Source organism: Schistocerca nitens, chromosome 10, assembly GCF_023898315.1.
Source record: "Schistocerca nitens isolate TAMUIC-IGC-003100 chromosome 10, iqSchNite1.1, whole genome shotgun sequence".
NCBI classification, from domain to species: domain Eukaryota; kingdom Metazoa; phylum Arthropoda; class Insecta; order Orthoptera; family Acrididae; genus Schistocerca; species Schistocerca nitens.
In genome coordinates this window covers 3,977,293-4,003,045 of record NC_064623.1, presented here as the reverse complement: position 1 = coordinate 4,003,045, position 25,753 = coordinate 3,977,293, and the positions used below count along the sequence as shown (strand labels likewise).

General features: G+C 39.7%; 1 protein-coding gene and 3 non-coding genes across 4 annotated transcripts in view; 3 read left to right on the top strand and 1 right to left on the bottom strand.

The window, feature by feature from the left end:
• Positions 1 to 1,360, bottom strand: part of LOC126210108 (uncharacterized) — a 453,742-nt gene extending 452,382 nt beyond the window's left edge. The window contains exon 1 of the mRNA XM_049939246.1: positions 1,170 to 1,360. Coding sequence (XP_049795203.1) covers positions 1,170 to 1,223 — 54 coding nt within the window. The 5' untranslated portion in view covers positions 1,224 to 1,360. The remainder of the gene's footprint in view (positions 1 to 1,169) is intronic.
• A 432-nt stretch (positions 1,361 to 1,792) lies between these two features.
• On the top strand, positions 1,793 to 1,864 carry Trnat-ugu (transfer RNA threonine (anticodon UGU)). The gene has a single exon. It is a non-coding gene; the product is annotated as a tRNA-Thr (tRNA).
• A 159-nt stretch (positions 1,865 to 2,023) lies between these two features.
• Positions 2,024 to 2,095, top strand: Trnaq-uug (transfer RNA glutamine (anticodon UUG)). Its single transcript has one exon. It is a non-coding gene; the product is annotated as a tRNA-Gln (tRNA).
• A 275-nt stretch (positions 2,096 to 2,370) lies between these two features.
• Trnai-uau (transfer RNA isoleucine (anticodon UAU)) lies at positions 2,371 to 2,460 on the top strand. Its single transcript is given in 2 exon segments — positions 2,371 to 2,408; positions 2,425 to 2,460. It is a non-coding gene; the product is annotated as a tRNA-Ile (tRNA).
• Positions 2,461 to 25,753: the final 23,293 nt, after the last annotated feature.

Sequence of the window (25,753 nt, the reverse complement as noted above, 5' to 3'; positions counted from 1 at the left end):
AACTGATTAAATAAACATTCACCTCACAGAAAGCTTAAAAGAATGCACTATTGTTTGCTTCATGTGATCTAATCACTAAGTGAATCATTTTTTCCATGTCTTTCAAATGTTATACAACTTTAGCATTATTGTACCACTACACTATAGAATGTGTTACTGCCACATTCATTTACGTTCTTAGAAATAGTCTGGTGAATGAGTCTTACAAAGTGATGTTAACAGTCTGCTAAAATAGGTGACAAATATTTTACTGTGTAACAGCAGATCTGTAACATTTTAATGTTTCTTGTAATGAAGCAGGTGATTACAACACAAAGTATTCCTTATATTTGCCCATTACAGATCCACTATTAGGCCTACATGATGAAATGTTTGCATATTTGATGCCATATTGTCAATATTGTTACACATCAATTCCCTGATATTTGTTTCGAGGCACTCTGTAATGTCATGTTTGACACATCTACCAGTATGTTGACAAATCGAACAGTCTTTCGTAAGAAAGTAAACAGACGTGCCAATAAATCACACTAAGAGCAGCAGCTGAGACTGTTGCCTGAAGTTCCTACTATACACAGTATATTAATCACCACAGTTTATTGCTTGACATAGATGGAAGGCAGTGATATCTACTATCAAACACCCACGAAAGATGGTGGGAATGAATGGTATCACTGATTCAATTGAGAAAGCATGTGGCATTCTGGATCTGCAATGCTCGGGTTTGATGAAAATGTTTGCACGCAGTGCTCTAGTTGTATCACACATTAAAAGCTGCTACAGAAATTTGTGATTTGTCTAACAGTAATGACTCTCACACAGAAATATGAAATCATTGCAAATGCTTAAACCTATGTTGGCACACACCAAGGTAATAATTTAACACGCCAGTATGTGTACAATGACTCCAATGCCAAGGACCCCATGTGACAACAATAACTGTTTCATAAATTAGCAATATTAGAGACCGTATACAAGTTTGCTTATTATTAATAACAATGCAATGTCTTTTCAAGGGCTGTCGGACATCTGTCACACCACCACACTGTGTAACTACTGGTGGAACATGTTCAGTTTGACTATGAGAATTGAGTCGTAGTCTTATAAAGAATTCGCTTTCTCCTATTAGTGAGCGATATTACAGAGACAAAACTAAACGGCAAACAAACCCAAATATGAAGAACCCTGTCTTCACACAGCACACTGCAGCTTCGTTGTGGCATTGCAAAACATGCCACATCTGATCGATGAAAACAATGGGTATGTGACTGACCCTAAAACAAATGTGGAAACAGAATGGCAATTCGCGTGTAAGAGATATAAACCGCTATTGCACAGCCGTAACTTCGTTAATATCGCTGTGTCGAGTCTGTCAATTGAAAGGGTGTTTTTTCCGTATGGTAAAATAATTTTCTTGTTGTAAAATAACGCTTTTCTGATTAATAAAGGAAGCCACAATACAAGAAACAGAAACGCGGAAAAAAAAAAGCTGAAGCACAGTTATACTCACTTCAATACAAGAATCAGCAGCTTGTATTTTCTTTTAATAGCTATTAATCGTTAACGCCAATGTGTAACAAAATTCTTGCAAAAGTCGGAAAAACTTGCTTCTAACGAAGCCTTGTGTATAATTTGTTTGCGCCAGGACGGCACCTTCTAAACGAAGCTGAAGATCTCACGTTGTTAACTTCTACGCGAGGTCTACATTAACGATTTATTAAATCACGCAGAGAACGCCGTTACAGACGCGTTAATACATGTAATGAGGTTGCGAACGCCTCCCTTGACAACTGCCTCCTTAGCTCAGTGGCAGAGCACTGGTCTTGTAAACCAGGGGTCGGGAGTTCGATCCTCCCAGGGGGCTCGTTTATTACTTTTTGCTCGGCAAAATTATACTCAAGATTCACAACCTGACACAGTACACACATTTGAAATGTCTGCGTAATCACGGCTTACCGTTAATGAAGATAATAAAGTACAGATTACTTGTAAAAGTTATTTTCATGATTCGCCGTCTGAACAAGGTCCCATGGTGTAACGGTTAGCACTCTGGACTTTGAATCCAGCGATCCGAGTTCAAATCTCGGTGGGACCTTAGTAAATTTTTTCCCTTAGTTTTTTCACCGTGCAATACGGATTCAGTTGTACGTTACATGTCGACTACCAGTTGAATATGTCACACAGCAATTAATCAAAACGTTTCCGATAATTACCGTTCCTGTATCTCGTCGACGAATATGCTGTGGCACATTATTCGTTGCTGATGTGATCTGCTAACGAAACTACTTCATTCACAATCTGGAATGAGGCAGAAGGCAAACATGTCAACGCTCCCTAGTATACCACTACGAGGACGACCTCTGGACGTGTTCCCCAGTGGCGCAATCGGTTAGCGCACGGTACTTATAATCAGTATACTGAGCTATGCCGGGGTTGTGAGTTCGAGCCTCACCTGGGGAATGATTTTATATCTGTATACAGCAACTGCATTGACGAAGACAATGTGTAATCGATAGTAAAATCATCGGCCAATGAAAGTACCCATCGGCATTTCCGAAATCAAACCGTGAACTCTAAACCATTTCAGGGCCAATAATTTGGAGGACAATAAAACTCAAATAACCAACTTCCTAATCGCTACTCAAGAGTACATCTGCTATTGAAATTTCGTTAACACGGCTGGTATTATTTTCCCGCGGTTAGCGCAAACGTAAAGTTTTCACCGCTACACTACTTGCATGTTTCGCCCACACACTACGACACGCCAACAAATGCGAATGTGCTCATGGGGCTGAAGCGCAAGTTTTGAACACAGAGAGTAATTGAATAAGTATAAATGAGAGAACGAACACTAATCAGGAAGAGCAATTAAGGGAATTTAGTAGTACGTACTCAGAAATTTAGTCAGACAGGGCGAAAAAAATCAAATACGTGGGCTAATATTTATGATCACATTAACATAATTCAATGAAACGGATTATATAGACAAGCTGTGGAGTTCTACGAAACTAAATAAAACGAAAAGACTATAAAAAGAAACGTAGCGGTTGCGAACGACCTGAAAGAAGCCAGGAAAACAAAATGGAAAATACATGGTAAGATCAGATTAATTTTTCGTCCCAATTGATCAACAGTGAGAAGTTCCACAAGGATAGAAGACAGCAGAAATATTCGTAAAATTTACCACTGGACATGCACAGAAAACCACGCGCCGGTACTCTTCATGCCAAAACAATGAATGGCCATTATACTAGTCTAGAGATACATGCAGCTGAATATTTTAGTTTTTAAATCAACAATGGTAGTTTAGGAAACCTGTCTGCTTCTAATTCATTGTTTCCACATTTATAAATGTCAGGATATGAGATTCATAATCTTACCTCCGAGAAGTATCAGTCCCTGTAGCAATCTCCCACAAACAAAAATTAGTGTCGCATGACACAAGGATCAGTCATAAAACCTCTCCTGCTTCATATGTCAATGCTATAGGTTGTAACCACTGTGCTGTAGTTCGCTGATGACACCACCCTTTTTGCCACAGGAAAAATTGCTGCACAAGCTCTCTACAAGCAACAGATATGCTTCTTGAAAACATCACAGAATGGTTCACGAAAAAAATCAACACGGAAAAAACACATCATCTGATATGCAGATATGTTGGACGCCAGAATAATATCGAGGCTCTCAAACTGCTGGGCTTCATGATAGTCAGCAAACTATCAATGAATGAGCTCCCAATGTATGTGTGCTCCAAGCTCTTCTATGTAATATACCTTCTGTGTAGACTAAACGCTGTATTAACTGACCAGTACCTTTTGTTGTTGTGGTCTTCAGTCCAGAGACTGGTTTGATGCAGCTCTCCATGCTACTCTATCCTGTGCAAGCTGCTTCATCTCCCAGTACTTACTGCAACCTACATCCTTCTGAATCTGTTTAGTGTATACATTTCTTGGTCCCCCTCTACGGTTTTTAACCTCCACACTGCCCTCCAATACTAAATTGGTGATCCCTTGATGCCTCAGAATATGCCCTACCAACCGATCCCTTATTCTAGTCAAGATGCGCCACAAATTTCTCTTCTCCCAATTCTATTCAATACCTCCTTATTAGTTATGTGATCTACCTATCTAATCTTCAGCATTCTTCTGTAGCACCACATTTCGAAAGCTTCTATTCTCTTCTTGTCATCCACGTTTTACTTCCATACATGGCTACACTGCATACAAATACTTTCAGAAACGACTTCCTGACACTTAACTCTATACTCTATGTTAACAAATTTCTCTTCTTCAGAAACATTTTTCCTTGCCATTGCCAGTCTACATTTTATATCCTCTCTAATTCGACCATCGTCAGTTATTTTGCTCCCCAAATAGCAAAACTAATTTACTACTTTAAGCGTCTCATTTCCCAATCTAATTCCCGCAGCATTACCCGATTTAATTCGACTACATTTTGCTTTTGTTGAAGTTCATCTTATACCCTCATTTTAAGACACTGTCCATTCCGTTGAGCTGCTCTTCCAGGTCCTTTGCTGTCCCTGACAGAGTAACAATGTCATCGGCGAACCTCAAAGTTTTTATTTCCTCTCCATGGATTTTAATTCCTACTCCGAATTTTTCTTTTGTTTCCTTTACTTCTTACACAATATACAGATTGAATAACATCAGGGATAGGCTACAACCCTGTCTCACTCCCTTCCCAAGCACTGCTTCCTTTTCACGCCCCTCGACTCTTATAACTGCCATCTGGTTTCTGTACAAATTGTAAATAGCCTTTCACTCCCTGTATTTTACCCCTGCCACCTTCAGAATTTGAAAGAGAGTATTCCAGTCAACATTGTCAAAAGCTTTCTCTAAGTCCACAAATGCTAGAAACGTAGGTCTGCCTTTCCTTAATCTATTTTCTTCGCAGGGTCAGTATTCCTCACGTGTTCCAACATTTCTACGGAATCCAAACTGATCTTCCCCGAGGTCGGCTTCTACCAGTTTTTCCATTCGTCTGTAAAGAATTCGTGTTAGTATTTTGCAGCCGTGGCTTATTAAACTGATTGTTCGGTAATTTTTGCATCTGTCAACACCTGCTTTCTTTGGGATTGGAATTATTATATTCTTCTTGAAGTCTGAGGGTATTTTGCCTGTCTCATACATCTTGCTCACCAGATGGTAGAGTTTTGTCAGGACTGGCTCTCCCAAGTCTGTCAGTAGTTCTAATGGAATGTTGTCTACTCCCAGGGCCTTGTTTCGACTAAGGTCTTTCAGTGCTCTGTCAAACTCTTCACGCAATATTATATCTCCCATTTCTGCTTACCCTTCTTTGCTTAGAACTGTGTTTCCATCTGAGCTCTTGATATTCATGCAAGTGGCTCTCTTTTCTCCAAAGGTCTCTTTAATTTTCCTGTAGGCAGTATCTATCTTACCCCTAGTGATATGCGCCTCTATATCCTTACATTTGTCCTCTAGCCATCCCTGCTTAGCCATTTTGCACCTCCTGTCGATCTCATTTTTGAGACGTTTGTATTCCTTTTTGCCCACTTCATTTACTGCATTTTTATATTTTCTCCTTTCATCAATTAAATTCAATATTTCTTCTGTTACCCAAGGATTTCTATTAGCCCTGACCAGTACCTTATGAAAGTGTATTATGCTCTTCTTTATAGCCACATTAATTCTGGACCACTGTTATGAGGGCACTCTTCAGGTTACGAGGACGTGTTAATGCTACAAAAGAAAGCTGTCAGGGTTATCCTTAGCAAAAGACTAGAGCACTGCAAGCCTATATTCAACTGGCTAGGAATAATTACCATTTTCAGCCAGTATGTGTTTCGTCTGCCTCATCAGTGTAAAAGAAAACCTAGGAGCTTTCGGCATGAGGTAATGAATATATAATTATGACACCTGCAATAAAAGGAACACAGAAATATCAACATGTCAACTGTCTGGAACACTAGATAGGTTTCCAATGGTCGGTATATATGTATGTTCAACACATTCTTAAGAAGTGCAGTGTCTGCTGCTAGGATTATTCAAAAGGAAAATTACACAGGACTTTAAACAGCATCCATTCTACTCTATTGGAGAATTTTTCAACAGTGATCAAAGTGGATTGGAGAAAATAATGTTGTTTCATCTGTTATATATGTCCTTATTGTGAACAGTTTTCTTTATTATGCAATCTTGATGCAATCTTTCCAGTCACTCCTAGTAAATGGCACAGATCCAGTATTAAAGGAATCATACAACGTAGTCTGGATAAGGGTTCCTCCTGAAACTTTTGAATGGTTGGTGCCCATTCTTCGGAGTGGCAGAATGGCATACCACTTTTCTTTTCTGTTCATTTTCAATATCACAAAATGAATACAGTCACATTCAATTTTTCTGTGACGTATTTTGAAAAATATATGATCAATTGACTGTAAGTTTGGATGGCTCTCGGACTGAGCAATTACAAGTAGACACGAAAGTAGAGTTGTTCTGCTGAGTCCCACATCCATCAGACACACTCCTGCGTAGCTTCTGGTACATGGTGTACTCATAGACACACGTGGCAATTTAAACCAATCTTCTTTTACTGTGTCTCATTGCACAAGTAACAAGTGTCATATTGATTATTTAAAAATGAGACTGGCATACTGGCACCTGTTTATACTATTTACATTTGAACGACGAAACAAGATCCTTTTGCTGAATATACTTACATGTTTTCTGTAAATAAGTGTTTTCTTATGCCTGTTAAGGAAGGTGAAAATGAATTAAAACTTTCCAGAATTTTCTTGTGACAATACTGCATTTTTTTACATTTGGTGATCCTTTTTCACAAAATATTAGAATCATTTCTTTTCTTTTTTATACATCTCCTGGCCCATACTAACTACTCTTCTCGTTCTTTTACTCATACTGTTCAAAGTTACTACATACTCACCACTAAAGAATAGCAAATAACATGCTATCTTATTCCCAGATACACTGTTAAAATACTTTTGTGTTCAGCAATAATGTTGTGTATAATGAACTGAGCTCTTAAATGAACAGTTTAAGTGTTACAAGTATCAGTCATATTGTTACATGCAATGGACATAAACAATGAAGTACATAATTGTAATAGCACTTAAGAACATTTGGAAGGGTATCTAATTAATGCATCTATGTACTGGTATCACATTCATATCCCCCCTCCCTCAATGCACTTGGGACTCTAACAGCGTGCCAAAGTCATGAAAGTGGCATATTTGCTGTTGCGGCATTACGAAGTACACTCATTCTACATATTTTTGAGATAATAGAACTTGCAATTGTTTCCTATACTACTTCATATGAGTTTTCGCCTTAACAAGGAACATGAAAATTGAAACTCAATGGTGTACAGTATGTAAGCGAAAGTTGTCATTTTTACACATTCATTGTGTCAGCATAAGAGGAGCATACAATTGTTGCTACAGCCATACAATGATTGCCAAATTGCAATTAAATCAAGGAGAAATATTTGTATTTTCAGCAAACTAGAAACAAAAGCAGTAGCATGATATCTCAAGGAAGAAATTGAAACATTTTAACCCTGGGCGGGAGCATGCAGAACATCAGCTCAAGTTTAGAACAATAGCTGACCAAGCAATGGATACATATGTACCTTTCAGAAAAGTTCATGGTGGGAGGAATCTGCCATGGTATATAGTCACTATAAAGTAACTTCTAACAAATTGTCTAAAATAAAGCATAGGGCTATATATAGACAAAAAAGGTTGTGTGAAACAGATTTGGCTGTCAAGAAGACAATGCATAACTGCAGACTTCTTTCAATGATTACTGCAGCAGAATCTTATTGAAAGATCTCTCACAAAAACCCAAAAAATTCAAGCCACATGTAAAGGGTGTCAGTGGCAACTAGGTTGGAGTTCAACCACTCATGAATAACACAGGTACTGAAATTGGGAATAGCAAAGCAAATCAGCAATGCTTCAATCAGGTTTCAAATGTTTCTTTACTTTAAGAATTTAAGTGGCTTGTTATTTTATTTTTTAAAGCAATATAATCCACAGCCATGGAGCTCAACTAAACGTAAACTGTGGTGGTTAGCCTGTCTTCGAACCACGGCATATTGTAAATCTTTTGAGATTGGATGAAAGCACAGGTCACACCCACCTGAAAGAAGGAAGCATTGAAAACCATAAGGGCCTAACGCACATCATCTTCAACTGTGAGAGTGTAGCATTTATTCGTGCTTCTGAAATCTATCGATGTTATGGTGAGTCAGGTTTATCTGTGCTGTAGGCCCACGCTGTACGTATGAACATTTGCAAAAAGCTGCCCCATTGGTTTCACTGTTATCCACTTAAATGTGGACTTGACAACTGTTTGATTTAGGCCTGAATGGTTCTCAGTGTCTCATACACTTTTGTTATAGCATCTCTGGGTATATCTCATCCATGCAAACCAGCACCGATTCTGAGAACATCGGTCATGCAAGCACCAACTTGTGCTTATCTCACATGAGAACCTGAGAGTCGTCCGAAACATTTGGAAAAATGTTGTTACTTTTTGACTTTCAAAAAGTACCCAGTACGCATTAATGGAAGTATGATAGTACAGGGTAGAAACTAGAAAACTATAATAAAACATACTCACATTGCCACAGCCAAATTTAAATCACGCCAGAGACAGAGGCGGAAGTGGGAAGCAAGCCGTATGCTGCAAGTGGGTCAGGTCAACGACACTGTCTGCCGAGTAAGGATACGCATTCGGCAGAAAGGGGACTGTGACAGGAATCTGAGGGAAGCAAAATGAGCATATCTGTTACCTCATAAGACACGTTGCAAGAAGCTGTCTCTCTTCCACAAGGGCACATTGCACGGGCCGATAAGGCAGTTAGCCCGTTAAGTGAATACAGCAGAATAAGGATGACACATTTGGTCTTTACGAACTGAACCTTACGTCACAGTCTCACACTAGCTCCCTTTAAATACTCCAGCTCCCGAACTCTCATCCTCAGCTGACCACTGGGATCGATGGCATTCAAAGTGATAACACTCCATTCCATGATTATAATACTGTAGTCAATCTATGTCCTAGAAGCTCCAGCAGAATCTATGAACTAGCCAAAGATGTGCTTGAGATAACGGCTATCAATTCACAAACTTCACGCTGCTCACCACCTACCACCAACCGAAGGAGAAATCGACTGCCTTCTGGCAATACCGCATCGGAGAGTGCTGCCGATACCAGACTTCAATATTGAAGCCGACAACAGTGTATCTTTGGGCCCACATACCTGTTCAATACTCGGGCTCCTTTGAGTGTTGAAATCTGTTAGGGATATGGAGGAGATCAATCAACCGCACGACTAACGGCACCAGGTACATTGCGTGTGGGTCACCGTAGAATTCTAAGTGGGACCGAGTACACTCCAGTGACCAGCCTGAAACGGCTGCACCTGCTCGCCGGCAGTCCACCGCAGTGCCGTGGTCGGTGACACCTTCTCCTGGGCACGTAACCACTGAAATGACTCGACGGACGTCATCTAGGAACGGACGCACAGCCGAATGAGTAACAGCACAGGCTGGTAAAGAATGAGCGACAGTTGAGGCCGGTGCGGAAGAACAGTGACTTGTAAACAATTCGAATAAATAACTCGACTCTAATAATGCTTTACTAGTGCCGTGACATCACACAGAGGTGTCTCCGCTTGGCTCTCTGTGAATTTGTGTTTGGAGATAGGAAGGATGCAAGGAGGTGGTCTTATATAAAAAATCATCAATAGATGTACGAAGGAACTTCAGTAGTGTCCCGCAAAAGAGTGCTGGAATCCTTTCTGTTCGTGTCATACGTTAACAACGTGGAATCAGTGAACATATACAAACACATGGGTGTAACAATTTGTAGGGATATGAAATGAAATGATAACACTGGCTCAGTTGTCTAAGTAAAAAGGTGGCACATTTTGGTTCACTGGTAGGATACTTGAAACATTTTATCAGTCTAAACAGGAGAATGCTTACAATACAAGAATACAATTCACTTTAGGATATTACTCGAGTGTGTTGGAACCGTACCAAATAGGACGAAAAAGGGATATTGAACTTATAGAAGGATAGGTAAGTAAATTCCTCTATCACTTCCAGCTCCTCTCTTCCAATTCTCATTCTCAGAGGTTCATATTCTGCTCCTGTACTGCATACCATCACTTTAGTCTTTTTCTTGTTTATGGTAGAAGCCGGAAAGAAATTGTCAGCAGAATACAAAAGGCCAAAATTGCATTTAACTGGAGAAGGAACTTACTCACCAACAACAACATCAGTCTGAAAATAAGGAAATGTATCAAGAAAGGTTTCGTTTGGAGTGTGGCCCTTTACGGATGTGAAACTTGGACAATTGGAAGAGAAGAGAGAAGATGGCTAGAGGCCCTGGAGATGTGGTGCTACAGAAGGATGATGAAGGTCAGCTGGAGAGACGAAGTAACAAATGAAGAGCTGCTTAGAAGAGTGCAGGAAACCAGACCTCTGTGGATGCACATCCAAACAAGAAGAGACAAACTCATAGGGCACGTCCTACAACACAACAACATCATTGGAACAATAGAAGAAGGAGCTATTGAGGGAAGGGTTCAGCGGGGGCGACCAAGGATATCATACGTGCAACAGACCATGAATGATGTTGGATGTAACACAAACGTGGAAATGAAGAGGAAGGCAGACACAAGAGAGGAATGGCGCTCTGCTGCAAACCAACCTCAGGGTTGAACACTAGAAGGAGAAGAAGAAGAAGAAGAAGGATGGGCAGCACAAATTTTCAAGGTTTGCTTGCTCATGGAAATGCCAAAAGAAGTGATCTTATAAATAGATGGCAGCTGTCCTGCGACACCCTAATTACAATGTTTCGAGAACCACTTTTAAGTGTGGGAACTAGGAATACAGTACAACCATCTACACCCAGTATCACCCCTGAAAGGGCATACACCTGTGATCTAGTAATCAAAATGTCTTCAGTTCCAGATTTAAACCTCGCCACTGCTCAAATTTTGAACAAAAATCATCAGCAATGGTGGCTGTAGATTTCCGACATAAGAAGACACCGTCATTCTGCCAACAGCCTTGTCAGTGAGAGTGGAGGAGGGGGATGAGGTTCAAGGCACTCTCCTGGCCTTATTGTGGGAAACAGCTCCTACAAGGTGGTAGAATCAGCAATGATCAACAGCATGAGGGCTCAGAAGGCAATGGAAACAACTGCATTAAAGAAATATAATATGTAATACAGGATATGTGACCTGTACCTGAAATGTAGTGTCACGAAGATCTCTCAATTGCCAAAAAATTCTGGGCTAATCACCTTTTTGGATCTCCAGGAGGAGACTGCCAAGGGCAAGGTACCAATGAGAAAAAGATTGAATAACCAACAAAAGGGTAACATTCTATGGGATGGTTTGTGGAACATCAGGAGTTTGAACACGGTAGGGAAGCCAGAAAATCTGAATAGTGAGATATTGTGCCTCAATCTAGATATATCGGGAGTCAGTGAAGTAAAATGGTAAGAAGACAAAGGATCTCCGGTCATATGACTATAGAGTAACATCAACCTGGGAGAGAACAGTACAAGGATTTGTTACGAATAGCAAGGTAGGACAGAGAATGAACAGTTCAGTGATATGGTTACTCTCATTAGAATTGACAGCAAACCAACACAGACAACAATAGTTCTGGTAGTCTTGCTGATCTCACAAGTAGAAGATGAAGAGTTAGAAAACCTTTATGATTATACTGAACAGGAAAATCATTACACAAAGGGAGATGCAAATTTAATGGTCCTGGCAGATTGGAGTGTGGTTGTAGGGGAAGGAGTAGAAGAAAGGGTTATAGGAGAATGTAAGTGCAGAAAGACTAACTGCATTCTGCAATAAATTTTAGCTATAATAGCTAATATTCTATTAAAGACTCACAAGACGATGAGATATACTTGGACGTGAAGATTTCAGTTACATTACATCACAGTCAGTTAGGGATTCCAAAACCAGATATTACATTGTAAGGCATATGCAGGAGTAGATATGGACTTCAGTAATGATGAAAAGCATGCTGAAGTTTAAGAGACTAGTCGGGAAGAATCAATATGCAAAGAAGTGGTACACAGAAATACTATGGAATGAAGAGATAAGCTTGAAGTTCCTTGAGGTTAAAGATAATGATAATGAATAGCTCAGTAGACAGTTGAGTGAAGGGCAATCACAGACGTTGGAAAGGGAAACATAGGCACAAGGAATGTAACTGTGAGGAAAGCAAGGGGACAGAAGAAATACTTCAGTTGTTCAACAGAAGAAGGGAGTACAAAAATGTTCAGAGAAATTCAGAAATACAAGTCACATTAAGAATGCAATGGTAATTCTACTGTTAAATGCGAAGGAGAGAGCAGAAATGTTGGTATTGATTACAATGAATACCCTGGAGGCCTTATCTGATAAGGTGTTTGGGGGTGGGGGAAATAGAATCAACAGGAAAGAAAGAGAGGGGTCAGTACTATAAACAGGATTTAAAAGAGCTTTGGAAGACTAAAGACTAAATAAGGCAGGAGGGATAGATAACATTCCAACAGAATTTCTAAAAGCACTGGAGGAAGCGTCAACAAAATGACTATTCACGTTGGTGTATAGAATGTATGAGACTGGGATCATTCTATGTACAAACATGCAATAATTCAAGGACTTGTAATCCTCTATCTCATATTTTCACAAAACCTTGCACATTTGCTTACTCTTGTAACATAAGAACTTATACAAAATCTTTTTGGTCTCAGACTACAACTTTAATTTACATCGAATTTTAAATGTAATGATATTCTTGTAACTGGATTCTGCTAGAATGTCAATGCAAAATGGTACTTATCTACATAAATGCCCGTAACTCAGGTGTTTATCAAACTTTCAATTTGGAATTTTTTTTAGAAGCTAAGTAAGGCATACATACAATGTGTATCCGGACACCCCCAAAATGTATGTTTTTCATATTAGGTGCATTGTGCTGCCACCTGCTGCCAGGTACTACATACCAGTGACCTCAGTAGTCATTAGACATCCTGAGAGAGCAGAATGGGGTGCACTGTGGAACTCGCAGACTTCGAACGTGGTCAGGTGATTGGGTGTCACTTGTGTCATATGTCTGTATGCGAGATTTCCACACTCCTAAACATCCCTAGGTCCACTGTTTCCCATGTGATAGGGAAGTGGAAACGTGAAGGGACACAAAAGCGTACTGGCCAACCTCGTCTGTCGACTGACAGAGACCACCGACATTTGAAGAGGATCGTAATGTGTAATAGGCAGACAGCTATCCAGACCATCACACAGGAATTCCAAACTGCATCAGGATCCACTGCAAGAACTAAGACAGTTAGGCGGGAGGTGAGAAAACTTGGATTTCGTAGTTGAGCAGCTGCATATAAACCACACACCACACTGGTAAATGCCAAATGACACCTCACTTGGTGTAAGAAGTGTAAACACAGGACGATTGAACATTGGAAGAATTTTGTGTGGAGTGATGAATCACAGTACAAAACGTGGCAGGGTTTGGGTATGGCGAATGCTCTGTGAACGTCATCTGCCAGCGTGTGTAGTGCCAACAGTAAAACTCGGAGGCGGTGGTGTTATGGTGTGGTCATGTTTTTCATGGAGGGGGCTTACATCCCTAGTTGTCTGGCATGTCACTATCACAGCACAGGCCTACACTGACGTTTTAAGCACCTTCTTGCTCAGCCACTGTTGAAGAGCAATTCGGGGATGGCGACTGCATCTTTCAACATGATTGAGCACCTGTTCATAAAGCACGGTCTCTGGCGGAGTGGTTACACAACCATAACATCCCTGTATTGGACTGGCCTGCACAGAGTCCTGACCTGAATCCTACAGAATACCTTTGGGATGCTTTGGAACGCCGACTTCATGCCAGGCCTCACCAACTGACATCGATATCTCTTCTCAGTGCAGCACTCCATGAAGAATGTGCCACTCCCCAAGAAACCTTCCAGCATCTGACTGAACATATGCCTGCAAGAGTGGAAGCTGTCATCAATGCTAAGGGTGGGCCAACACCATACTGAATTCCAGCATTACCAATGGAGGGCGGCACGAAATTTAAGTAAATTTCAGCCAGGTGTACAGCTACTTTTGATCACATAGTGTAATTAACAGATACCCAGTTATTGAAGCAATTAGGTTACAAAGAAAGTTTTTAAAAATATTAATGTATGTCAAGTTTTGATTTCAAAAAAGTGTGAGGATGTGGAAAAATGCTTATATCACATTTCTCCAACCTGCTGGGAACCTGATTTTGGTCTAAAATAATCCCCTAGCTTGTAAGCTTTCTAATAAAATAAATATTTTAATGGGTCTTCTGCTAATTGACACATACATCTGAAATCAAAATACTTTTTGCTGGGATGGAAAAAGAGTCGTTTTAGGTTAAGTTCATGCATTCACTGTCTCACTGCTTCACAATCAAGGGTATCAAATCAGCATATTTCAAGTGTAACTCATTCTAGGCAGTCAAGTTAACTTTAAGGGTGAAAATTTATTTCCTTTCATTTCAAAAATTCAGTAATTTTTAGAAACTATAATATATATGATTTGTGTGTTCAGCTTATCACCTGTTCACAGTGATAAAATAGTGTTCTTACAAATACAGATGTTTTATTTCACCTTTGAGCATATTTACATGCAATTGGTGTAGTCAGTGTTAACACAACAACAACAACAATAATAATAATAATAGTAGTAGTAATATAAACAAGGACAAATGTCATCAACTACAATATATTAATCCAAAATGGATACAATACATATTTATGCAAATGTCAATAACAACAAAAAGTTTCCTAACAGCAGTAGCTTATTTGAAACCTTTATAGGTATGCAACAATGCAAAAATTGCTCAAATTCATTGTTGAGAATAACTGGCATGCAACAATTAGTCTACTTGTCCTCAGTTGCTCTTTGTCTTTCTGTGAGACAAGTCATATCTGTCTGTGCAGCAGTCATATCATTCCACTTGTATAAAGTATGTTTCAAGTGAATTAGCACTCAGTTAATTGCAATAGAAAATGAATTCATGCGCTGTTGGAAAATTACTAAAAATAACACGTCATTTGACAACTTATACCTTATGCTGAGTGGTGCTTAAGATAGGTAAATAAATTAGTGAAATCAATGTGAAGTAAATTAGAAATTAGAAAATAAATGAAAAACTTGGTTTAGTTTAGGGAGTTACACACTGGCAAACAGCGGGCAGAGCAGCAGTGACAGAAGAGCCAATGACCACGAAGTCAGCACGTTCCGGAGAAGCCTTCGCCCACCCCACATAAGTGGACGCTGTCGATTCAGCCCTCAGGGCATCGCCCGACTGGCTCACATGTTTCTCAATTGTCACATGTGATCACAGGCCCTCGCCTACATTCCAAGAGCCAATGACCGACGTTAAGAAGATTCTTCGAGAAGCTTTTCAACACGACAGTAAGAGCAGGAGTAGTAGTTTTCAGTTCAGTTTCGGAGCTGAAGACCGTCATGCAGAAAGAGACTACATCATACACAGAAGCACCAAGTCCGCCGCTGTGATGGAATAGCAAGCCGCAGACTCGCCGTCAGAAGACAGAAGTAAAAGGTATTTGAAGAATAACTTTTACATACCCGGGTGACTCATGAGGACAAGAAAGAGACGGCCTCACATCAGCAGTCACCTGTGAGCTGGGATGAAGATCTGACAGCTGAAGACTGGCAAGCGGGAGTCCGTTGTTAGAGTCCGGGACACTGGCCTTCCCCCGCCGCGCCGCTCCGCTGGCCAACACACAACACTGACACACGCGGCCGCTTAGAGAAGAGAAACACTGGGATGCCACATCCAAGGTATCACCATCCGATGCACGACTTCGCTCTCAATAATTAAACGGGCCACCGCACGAGGCGCGTCTCCAGTCAACTGGGTGAAACGGCGACACGAGATACACACCGCCGCGCGTAATCAGACGCCGCCGCTGCCGCAGCAGAAGGCTTCACAAACGACACAGCTGCCGCTCTCCGAGCCAGAACATCCAGTAAGGAAACAGTTGTACAAAACTTTCAATAAAAGTTATCTTATGTAAAAATGCTGTTTCATTCTACCTCATACCCGAGCCAAGGAAGAACCCACCCTGCCCACATGTTGTTAAGAGAGAAAAATTAACTTATTTAGTATTTTCACCCTGACATAATGCTTTAGAATTAAATGTCCATTGCAGTAATGCTCGTCCTGACAATTGACTAGCATCAAAAGAGAAAACCCAGTTACACTTACTGTCAGAAATGTTACACTTAGTAAAAACTCTACAAAAAATAGAAGACAATTGAGATTTGATACTCCTGCATTCCAATATAAGCTTTCCCAAGATCAAGGAAGTGCTACTATGTGTGGACATCACAGATAATATTACTTAAAAGTTTTTGGAAGTCATCAAAGAACTTGTTGCGATCCTTTCAAAAAACACAGAAAAACAGTTAAAAAATCTTTGAGGTCAGTTTACTTGTCTTTGTCTAAAACATTACACGTTAAAAGAATCTACGTAACCTGGAGGAGACATTTCACAAATCAGTGCTAAAAAGTCGAAGCACTGAGGATGCAAATAAAACTTTACATAATTTAGGGTGCTCTCCCTAATGTCTGTCGATTCCAAATCACAGCAAGGCTTCATATGGCAAAGAGAACCTAGAACAAGTGAAGCCATGTTTTGGAAAGAAAAGTGTACTGGGCATTAGATTGCAGTACTTAAGATTCTGACCGTAGAGAAGAAAAATTTGACGATGAAATTGTTGCGAAAGCCAAAGATTTTGATGCCATGATATTGCTAGTGAAAGAAAAAGTGGTCATTGTAAGAGTGCCTGAGAAACCTCGAATTTTAACTCTAGCTCCACCCTCTGTCGAAAGAAAACATCTCAGAATTCAATGTTAGTGAGTATGTGGTTTAACAAGCATGGAAACTGAAAACAGAAATGGGTATTTTATAAATTCCTAAAGCAAAAAGGGGGAAGTTATTGTTGATGAAGTGGTAAAGATTGTCACTGATTTCTACCAAAATGATGAATATATTCGAATGTTACCAGGAGCAAAAGACAAAGTTAGCATTCAGAAGAATGTGTATATGCAAAAAGGATACATCCTTTGCAACTTAAGAGAACTGTACTCTTGCTTTAAATGGGAGACTCCAAACATTAACATTAGTCTTTCTAAATTTTGTTCACTTATAACCGAAGTTAGCTGGTGCTGCCGGTACTCGTTCACAGTGTGTGTGTGTGTGTGTGTGTGTGTGTGTGTGTGTGTGTGTGTGCGCGCGCGCGTGCGCGCCCGCGTGTGTGTGTGTGTGTGTGTGTGAGCGCGTGCTTGTATGGTATCCGCTAATCTGTAAAAAGTAAAACTGCTTTCAGATGTGGAACACATTGAAGAAACATACAAAGAACTTATAAAATTTCTTGTACGCGGCTTTGAAAACTACAACTGCAGGCTTATTCACTGTGATAATTGTCCCAGTGATGAGAAACTGTCAGAATTATTAAAACAGGAATTAGCTTACAAAGATGCTGATGATGAAACTGAGTTCAGCAAGTGGATAAACACAGACCATTGGGCAGATTTCTTACACAAGAGCCTCGAGGAGATTTTCGACAACCCACATAATACCTGGTACCAGGAATTTTCACCATTGCAAACCACGTTCATGTGATTCTTTTGAGATTATAAGAGTAACTTCTTCTGAAAAGCCCTCCTTGATTTTTTCATTCATCATCCTCAACAAAATTCTTTTGTAGCAGCTGTATACAATGACAGGAGGTACTTTGCATTCGACAGAAATGTCTGTGACGAAGAATGAGATGTTGAACTACTTTTTCTCCTCCCACCAGGACCAGGAGTGTCATTCTTTTGGCATGTGAAGGAAGACTCTCATCATTGTGCCTTTGGAAAACATTTTATGTGCTGTTGGCGTACCTAAATCAACATCATTGGGTGGAATGTATTACTTTAATGGAAAAGATATTAAATTAACAGAATATAATGTGCCACAATGGATTAAAAACAGAGATGCTCTTAAGAAGTTTCATTAATAGTATCAGGGATCTTCACTGCTGAACATGGACATATTAAATTAACATTAGCGTGGTTAGAATAATTGTTGTTTAAAGATGCTAATTTGACACCCTAAATAAAGTTAACCCATGTAATTAAAAGGTTTCAATTAAATTTGTAACTTTCTGTTCTGTACTTTCATGAGGCAGCCTTACTACAGATTGTCAGTTTACATAATCTAATTTGAATGATCTTCTGAACAATGATGTTATATATGTGAAATGAACATCCAATATCTATCAAAATTCAGGGCACTGTTTCTTTTTTATTTCTTTCTTTTTCAAAAATAATATCAGGGTTTCAATAAAAATAAATCCTGTATCGGCTGTCAGAAAGTGTTTTATGTATTTAAAAATCACTGGGCCACAACAGCTTAAGTTGATTTTCTACATTCCGATATGTCAAGAATAGTTATTAATTTCTTTCCCAATAAAGATACATCTCATCTGTGACATCTGGGGAAATATGACAGCGAAGTGTTGAAAATACAGTAGTTTAAGTTGTTGTTATTATTATTATTATTATGGTTGTTTTTTTGCCTGCTGTGGCATTTATGTTTGTAAAAAATTTACATTTTCCCCCCTCAAACTATGTGAAGTACTAAGAGAAATTTTGCACTGACTATTTCCATGCAGAAAGTAACAAGTAGAAAAAGTTTCGTGAAAAACTGAAGCAGTGGGTGTCAGATATGGATGATCTTACTTAGAATTATTTTTTTCATCACAACACGAAGTATTGTGATTTCAGATTTATTTGTGTGTCCATTTGTAGAAAACCCATTAACAATTTTATTTTATTACAATGTGTATTGTCTTGGTAATTACCTAAGTCCAATTATAAGTTCCTACTAGGTTGGAAAAATGTGATATCAGCATTTTTCAATGAGTCTGCACTTTTTCTGGAAATTGGAAAGTGACTATTATTAAATTTTTTTGTAATGTTCTTTGTAACTTTTCTGCTTAAATAATTACATGTCTATTAAGTATGTGCTTCTCTTAAATTATGAAAAAATTCCAAATCAAAAGTTCCATAAACACCTGAGTTGCGAGCATTTTTTGCAGATAATTACCATTTTGCATTGACATTCTTGCAGAGTCCAGTTATCAGAATATCACTACATTTGAAATTTGATATAAAAAAGTTTTACTTTGAGAGCAAAAAGATTTTGTACAAGTTCTTATGTTATAAGTATAAGCAAATGTGCAAAGTTTCAAACCTGAGATGATGAGTGACATGACCTGCATGATTTGATGTGGAATTACCCACTGGCGATCTCCATCAGACTTTCGGAAAAACATCATCCACACAATTCTGATGATTGCAAGAGCCAACAAGCATAGGAATACTGCTCAATCAGCTTAACAGCTCATGCATCCAAGTTGCTGACAAGAATAATACACAGAAGAAAGGAAAAGAAAATAGAGGACATGTTAGATGACATTATTTTGGTTATAGGAAAGGTAAAGCCACCAGAGAGGCAGTTCTGAAGTTGTGTTTGAAATAGGAGCAAGACTGAAGAAAAATCAAGATAAGTTCGTAAGATTTGTTGACTTGGAAAACGCATTCGTCACAGTAAAGGGGTGCAAGATGTACGAAACTTGGAGAAAAATAGGAGGTAATTTGTATGCAAAGGTGGATCATATAGAATATGTACAAGATCCAATAGGGAACAATAACAATGGAAGACCGAGAATGAAGTGCTCGGTTTAAAGGCGATATAAGACAAAGATGAAGTCTTTCGCTCTACTATTCAATGTATACATCAAAGAAGCAATACTGGAAATAAAAGGAAGGCACAATATTGAGATTAAAATTCAAGGTGAGATATCAATGGCAACTGCTATGCTCGGACAATCATTGCATTCTTTTAGAAAAGTTGGAAACGTTAGGTATTTAAGGGACAGTTAAAATGGTCTGAATCATAACTACAAGAAGGACACAAGATTGCAGTACTGATCTCAGTTTACTCCAACCACAAAATAAATTTACTATCAGAGGCAAAAAGATGGAAATAGAAGTACCAAAAGGCAGTATTTCAGGTTCCATATTATTTCCTGCCTGTACTAGGTGCTCTAAAACTCCTCTAAAAAACTTCTAGGACTTGTGGATGGCATTGAATTTAAAATATTTTGAATTGGAACCTATATCCGGAATGTATTGTTTGCATGCTACAACCATTTGAAAGCATGTTAGTAATGCAACAACTTTTACAAGTAATTTATTAGGCATATATCATCCAGTACATCCACTCATTAATAACCAAAGAAACAAAAAGAAAACTTAATATGTTTTCACAAACACTTTAGTTTACAGTTAGAAGTAAACCGCTTTTGCCCTTTTCAAAGTAGGGTTAACATTCTCATCAACTACAAGTAAGGTTCGATGTGGAGACTACCAAGTTTGGTTCACACATTGTACCTATGAATGATGATGATGTGGTACAGACGCTTTATCACACCTGGTGTCTCTGCAATCCATCCTGCAACAACTACGGCTCATGCCACCATATCTTCTTCTGTCTTTACAGGAGTCTCATACAACAAAGTCTTCATTTGACCCCAGAGGAAAAAAAAAAAACAACTGAGTCAAATCAGGTGATCGTTGAGGCCACACGATTGGACCACTTCGGCCTATTCATTTGTGTGCGAATTGTTGGTCCAGATGTTCCCAGACATAACATGAACTGTGAGTAGATGTTCCATCATGACAAAACCACGCATATTGATAAGTATCCAATGGCACAGCATCCAATAACTTGCCCAATATTTGTTGTAGGAATGTCAAGTAGACGGGATCCCTGAGATTGAGTGCAAGCATGTATGGTCCTGTAACATAACCATCTACAATACTCCAGCCAACATACTGATACCAAATCTGTGTCGAAATCCCGGGCAATGTGAGTTTTTGTCTGCCCATACATGGTTATTTTGAAAATTGAGAACACATTTCCTAGTAAATTTACATTCATCTGTAAAGAGAATGCACTGTGGAACTACTAGGAGGTCGTCAGTGCAGCGGCACAGAAACTGCGTACAGAAATCATCGCGTGGTGTAAAATCGGCTGGCATCAGTGACTGTATCCTTTTGAGGCCGTATGGCTGTAGTTTTTGGTCATTCAGAACATAACAGAATTTATGGTAGTAGGGAACTTTGCCTAGAAAAACCTTAAGTTCTTTGACTGACAGAGTGTGAAAGTGACACAATAGCAGAAACCTATTGATGCACGGCTTTGAGACCCTCGGAAGCAATTACAAATTCAAAATAAATTATACGAGGTTGAAAAAAAGAACAGAAAAAAAGGGTATGGAGATTTTGTAAATGTTGCTCAGTCACCTCAAATAGTTTGAAAAACCTGGCACAGGTGCTGTAAGTTGTTCCAAAAAATGTTGAAAAATAGCGGGAGTGCTGACAACTCCAAAAGGCTACTACAAGTATTGGTACAGTCCACAGGGGAGACTGACAACTAACATATGTTGCGACTGTATATAAAGGGAGTTGTAATCAGGCATCTAACAAGCCAAGTGTTGTGAAATATTGAGCATCTGATAACTTTGCACAGAATTCTTACAAGCACGGTATCAGGTATTTATCCACTATAGATTGTGCATTCACAGAAACTTTATGTAATCACACAGAGGTGGGACTGGCCTGACCATTTCTTTACTATAACTAAGGGGGTAGACCATTCTTTTCATGCAACCGGCTGCACAATGCCGGATTCCATGAGGTGATTTAATTCGCATTTTACTTGTTCCCCGAGTGCCACTGGAAACGGAAGGTCCCGGAAAAATAGAGGTCGAGCGGAAGGCTTCACGGTAATATGCGCTTGAAAACTGTTGGCAAACTCAAATCCAGGAGAGAACGAAGAGGAAAACTCAGAACGTAATGCATCTAACTGTGTATATGGCACTTGTTCAGACACTAAATTCACTTCATCTGGAGTGGTACAACCAAAAAACTTAAAAGCATCTAATCCAAAAAGATTCTCCATATGTGCATTATCTCTAACAACAAATCTAAGTGACTGAACTACTGACTTGTAGCTCACTGGGGCAGAGAATTGGCCGAGAACAGTAATACTCTGCTTATTGTAATTTACTTATTTTCGTGACACAGGGAGAAGCAGAGGGCAGCTCAAGTCAACATAAGTTTGTGAGTTTATCAAGGTTACCACGGCTCCTGTATCCACTTGCATGTGCAGAACTTACAGAAAACCATAGCATCAATGGCAAGCTCGTTAGGCGTAACAGAATAGATGATACAACGTTAAATTCCATATCCGCATCAGGATAGTTGTGCTGAATTTTTGCATTACATACAGATGCAATGGGTCCCCTTTTGCTGCAATTAAGACAGGTATCCAAGCGTTTGGGACAGTCTGGATGTTCACAGTTAATGAAACAGTAAGGGCAGGATGGGAGTGTGGAACGCATACACTGCTATTTACTGGCTCATTTAGTTTGTCGGGGTGGCTGTTGCTGGGAGCGAGGCCGGCCGCTTCTACAGTGCGAGCGTGCACGGACCACCGTGACCACGTCTTCCTCCTGCGAACTATCTGACGCCTGGTATGAAGGCGCAGGCTGGATTGCTGATGCCTCAGATTGTCTCTCAATTTGGCTACCGGAGCTCGTGACACCTCAAATGACTGTGCCACAGCTAAAACCTCAGAGAAGGATGGATTTTCACACTGGAGGGCGTGCTCTCGCACTTCAAGATCGCTCAGGAACCAATCAGCGTTCAGCTCTTTATGGACATCGGACACAAAATTATGACGACAACTTAACCCGTGGGAGTACAGCCAACCGTGCTCAATAGCACTAAAACTCAACCTGGGATGCAATAATGTGGGAGCACTTACAGCAGTATTTTGAAAGAATTTCACATATTTGGTCAAACGTTAAAGAAGACAGGTCGCAAAGGGGGAAGTTGACGTCGGACTTGATATATTCTTGGTGATATCCACGAAAGGAACATGGCACAACATAAAATAACGTCCCAAAAAATTGAAAGTGTTGTCACAAACATTTGTTTGCATCCCATTACTCGACGGACTCATCGTACGTAGAAACAGGAGGCAGATAAGCTGTAGGGGCCACAGAGGGAGAAACAGCAGGTGGTACACACTGAGGAGTATGCAGACTCGACAAAACAGAAGCCAATGACTGAAGTACCCGAGTTTGATTATCCACACCTTGTGATTGTGTTGTGTAATACCATTCGGAATGATTCTTGCTGTGCAACTAACCGACATAATATGTCCTCCGTAACACCGTCAGCCACTTGGAGAGTAAATAGAGGACCAACCAGAGCACAAATTTGTGCAGAGAACAGGACAACACTCGTCATCAACTATGTTGTAATTAGGTATAAGTACAACATGAACAGTAGACTGAACACAACTTATTCCATGGAAGCATAAACAACTTGAACACAGTATTTAAGTAATATTCAGCAGCAGCCAATTATGTACCCAGAAAACTGTAGCAATACACGTAGAGAACTGAGACTGAGCGTAGCTCGCCTGGCCTTAAACACACTGGGACCTGTGGTAGGCTCCTATGGTGTGGTGATATATATATATATCTTTCTCTCTCTCTCTCTCTCTCTCTCACACACACACACACACACACACACACACACACACACACACACACACACACACACTCACTCACACATCTGGGGCACCCTCTGTGGACAACACAGCACTGCCTCACACGCTGCCTTTTGAAAGTACAGGCAAGTGTCACTGCAAGCTGTAGTGGTAGTTCTTGAACATTGAGACAGTGGAAAGAATGGAAATTTTTATAATTAAGCCTGCCTAATTACTGACTTTTCAGCAATGTGTTTACTTTGTCAATATACACCTGAAGCACAGCTACAGCACTGGGACTTAAGTTGTTATCGAAGGACCTCCACTGCAATCTCAATGTGCCGGAACACCTATTTATGAATGTTATTGACTTCTGTTACATATCATTAAGCAGTGTACTGAACCATCCATTGGCAAAGTACAAACACCATTGAAAAGACTGTAGATCGACTTTATAATCAAGTTTTCAAATATTTGCAAGAGGTATCTTCATTTACTATAGTATAATAGTAAATCATGTATCACTGTTCGCTGCATTTTCAATAACAACCCAATAACAGCCTTGGAAAGTTCAATATGAGACCTATTTTTCTTTCAGTGGCAGTGAATAAATTTTCCTCTTTCCAGGACAAAATTTACTGGAAAAACCTTTTCAAGCTTTTTTAGTTTATGCGATACTACTAGACCTACATGCTTGTGTTTAACGGCTGAAGGTGCACTGAATAACTCTATGTTGTCTGTGTAAGTATTTGTTAGACGTTTCACATTGTTCCCGAGAGAAAGTTATCGAAACAGCCTCTGCCTCACCCTGACCAAATTTACTGCCTGACAGGCACTCACTCACTGTTCAGACATTGCATGCTTACAACTGTGAATGTGGACAGCTTTCAGATGTTTATTTATAATAATAAATCACATTAGTTCTATTAACATCAGAAGAGATGAATATTCAACAGTTATATTCCTACCACAGAACTCACAAGCACTAATAAGTAATGGGTAGAGAGATACCCATATTCAGATTATACTTCTTCAGTAAAGATGTGACAAAACCAAATCTTTCTCGCCAGTTGTTGGAAGCAACTTTTATTTTTTGTGAGACTGAGTAAGTATAGTGAAATGTAACTATTATATATTTCTTTGTCATGCAAACTGCATTACAATGAAATGCTGTCACAATGATACAAACAAATTAGAAATGCAGATAAACTGGTTATATTTATATTTAGAGGATGCCTAAACAGAAAAAGTTGTACGGCAATGATAGGTTCTGAAATTCAAATCAGGTCTGAATACAACAGGTATTTATTTGCTCAAATAACTGAACCCACAGTGCATTAAATGATGGAGGATTTGTTCCTATGCAAATACGAACAAAAACACATACAATATCCGAGTGCAAAGCTCTCTAGACAGAAATTACTTGGAAGACTGCTGGGAAAATCCAACAATCTTTCCTAATTTGTGCAGCTTGCAAATGCAAAGTTAATGGGTACAGGACCCACACAAACATACAACCAATCGAGCAACACAAATTGTGTAGTAAAATTGGAGAAATTGTGAGCTGCTCTGCTCAGAAAGTAAATTATGCTTTTGTGAAAAAGGGCCACACTTAAACACACCAAAACTGGCAAGCATGCGTAAAATGGCGCCAGTCGGCACTGGATAAGGACGGCCGAGACGGCAGCAGAAAACGGCTGCCCAGTGACCTCAGGACCGCGAGTGCCCCAGACGGCATCACCCTGACAAGTGCCTCAAATTACGCTCTCTCAAATGTGACCGCCCACTTTTTTAACAACTGTACATGGAGGAGAGGAGTCCCAGCCACTGCCAGAGTGACCAATGAGATTTTTCGTTTATTTATGTGACTGCACCCTGCACAAATTTCCCATTCTCAGATTACAGGACATCATTAACATGCAAGAGGTCAGTATCAGCCACAAGCCACATTCCATTTGACCGCTTAACAAAATATGGAGAAAGACAACGAATTTTTGTCACGATGGCCGATCAGAGCCACACACGGGGAGGTGAATTCG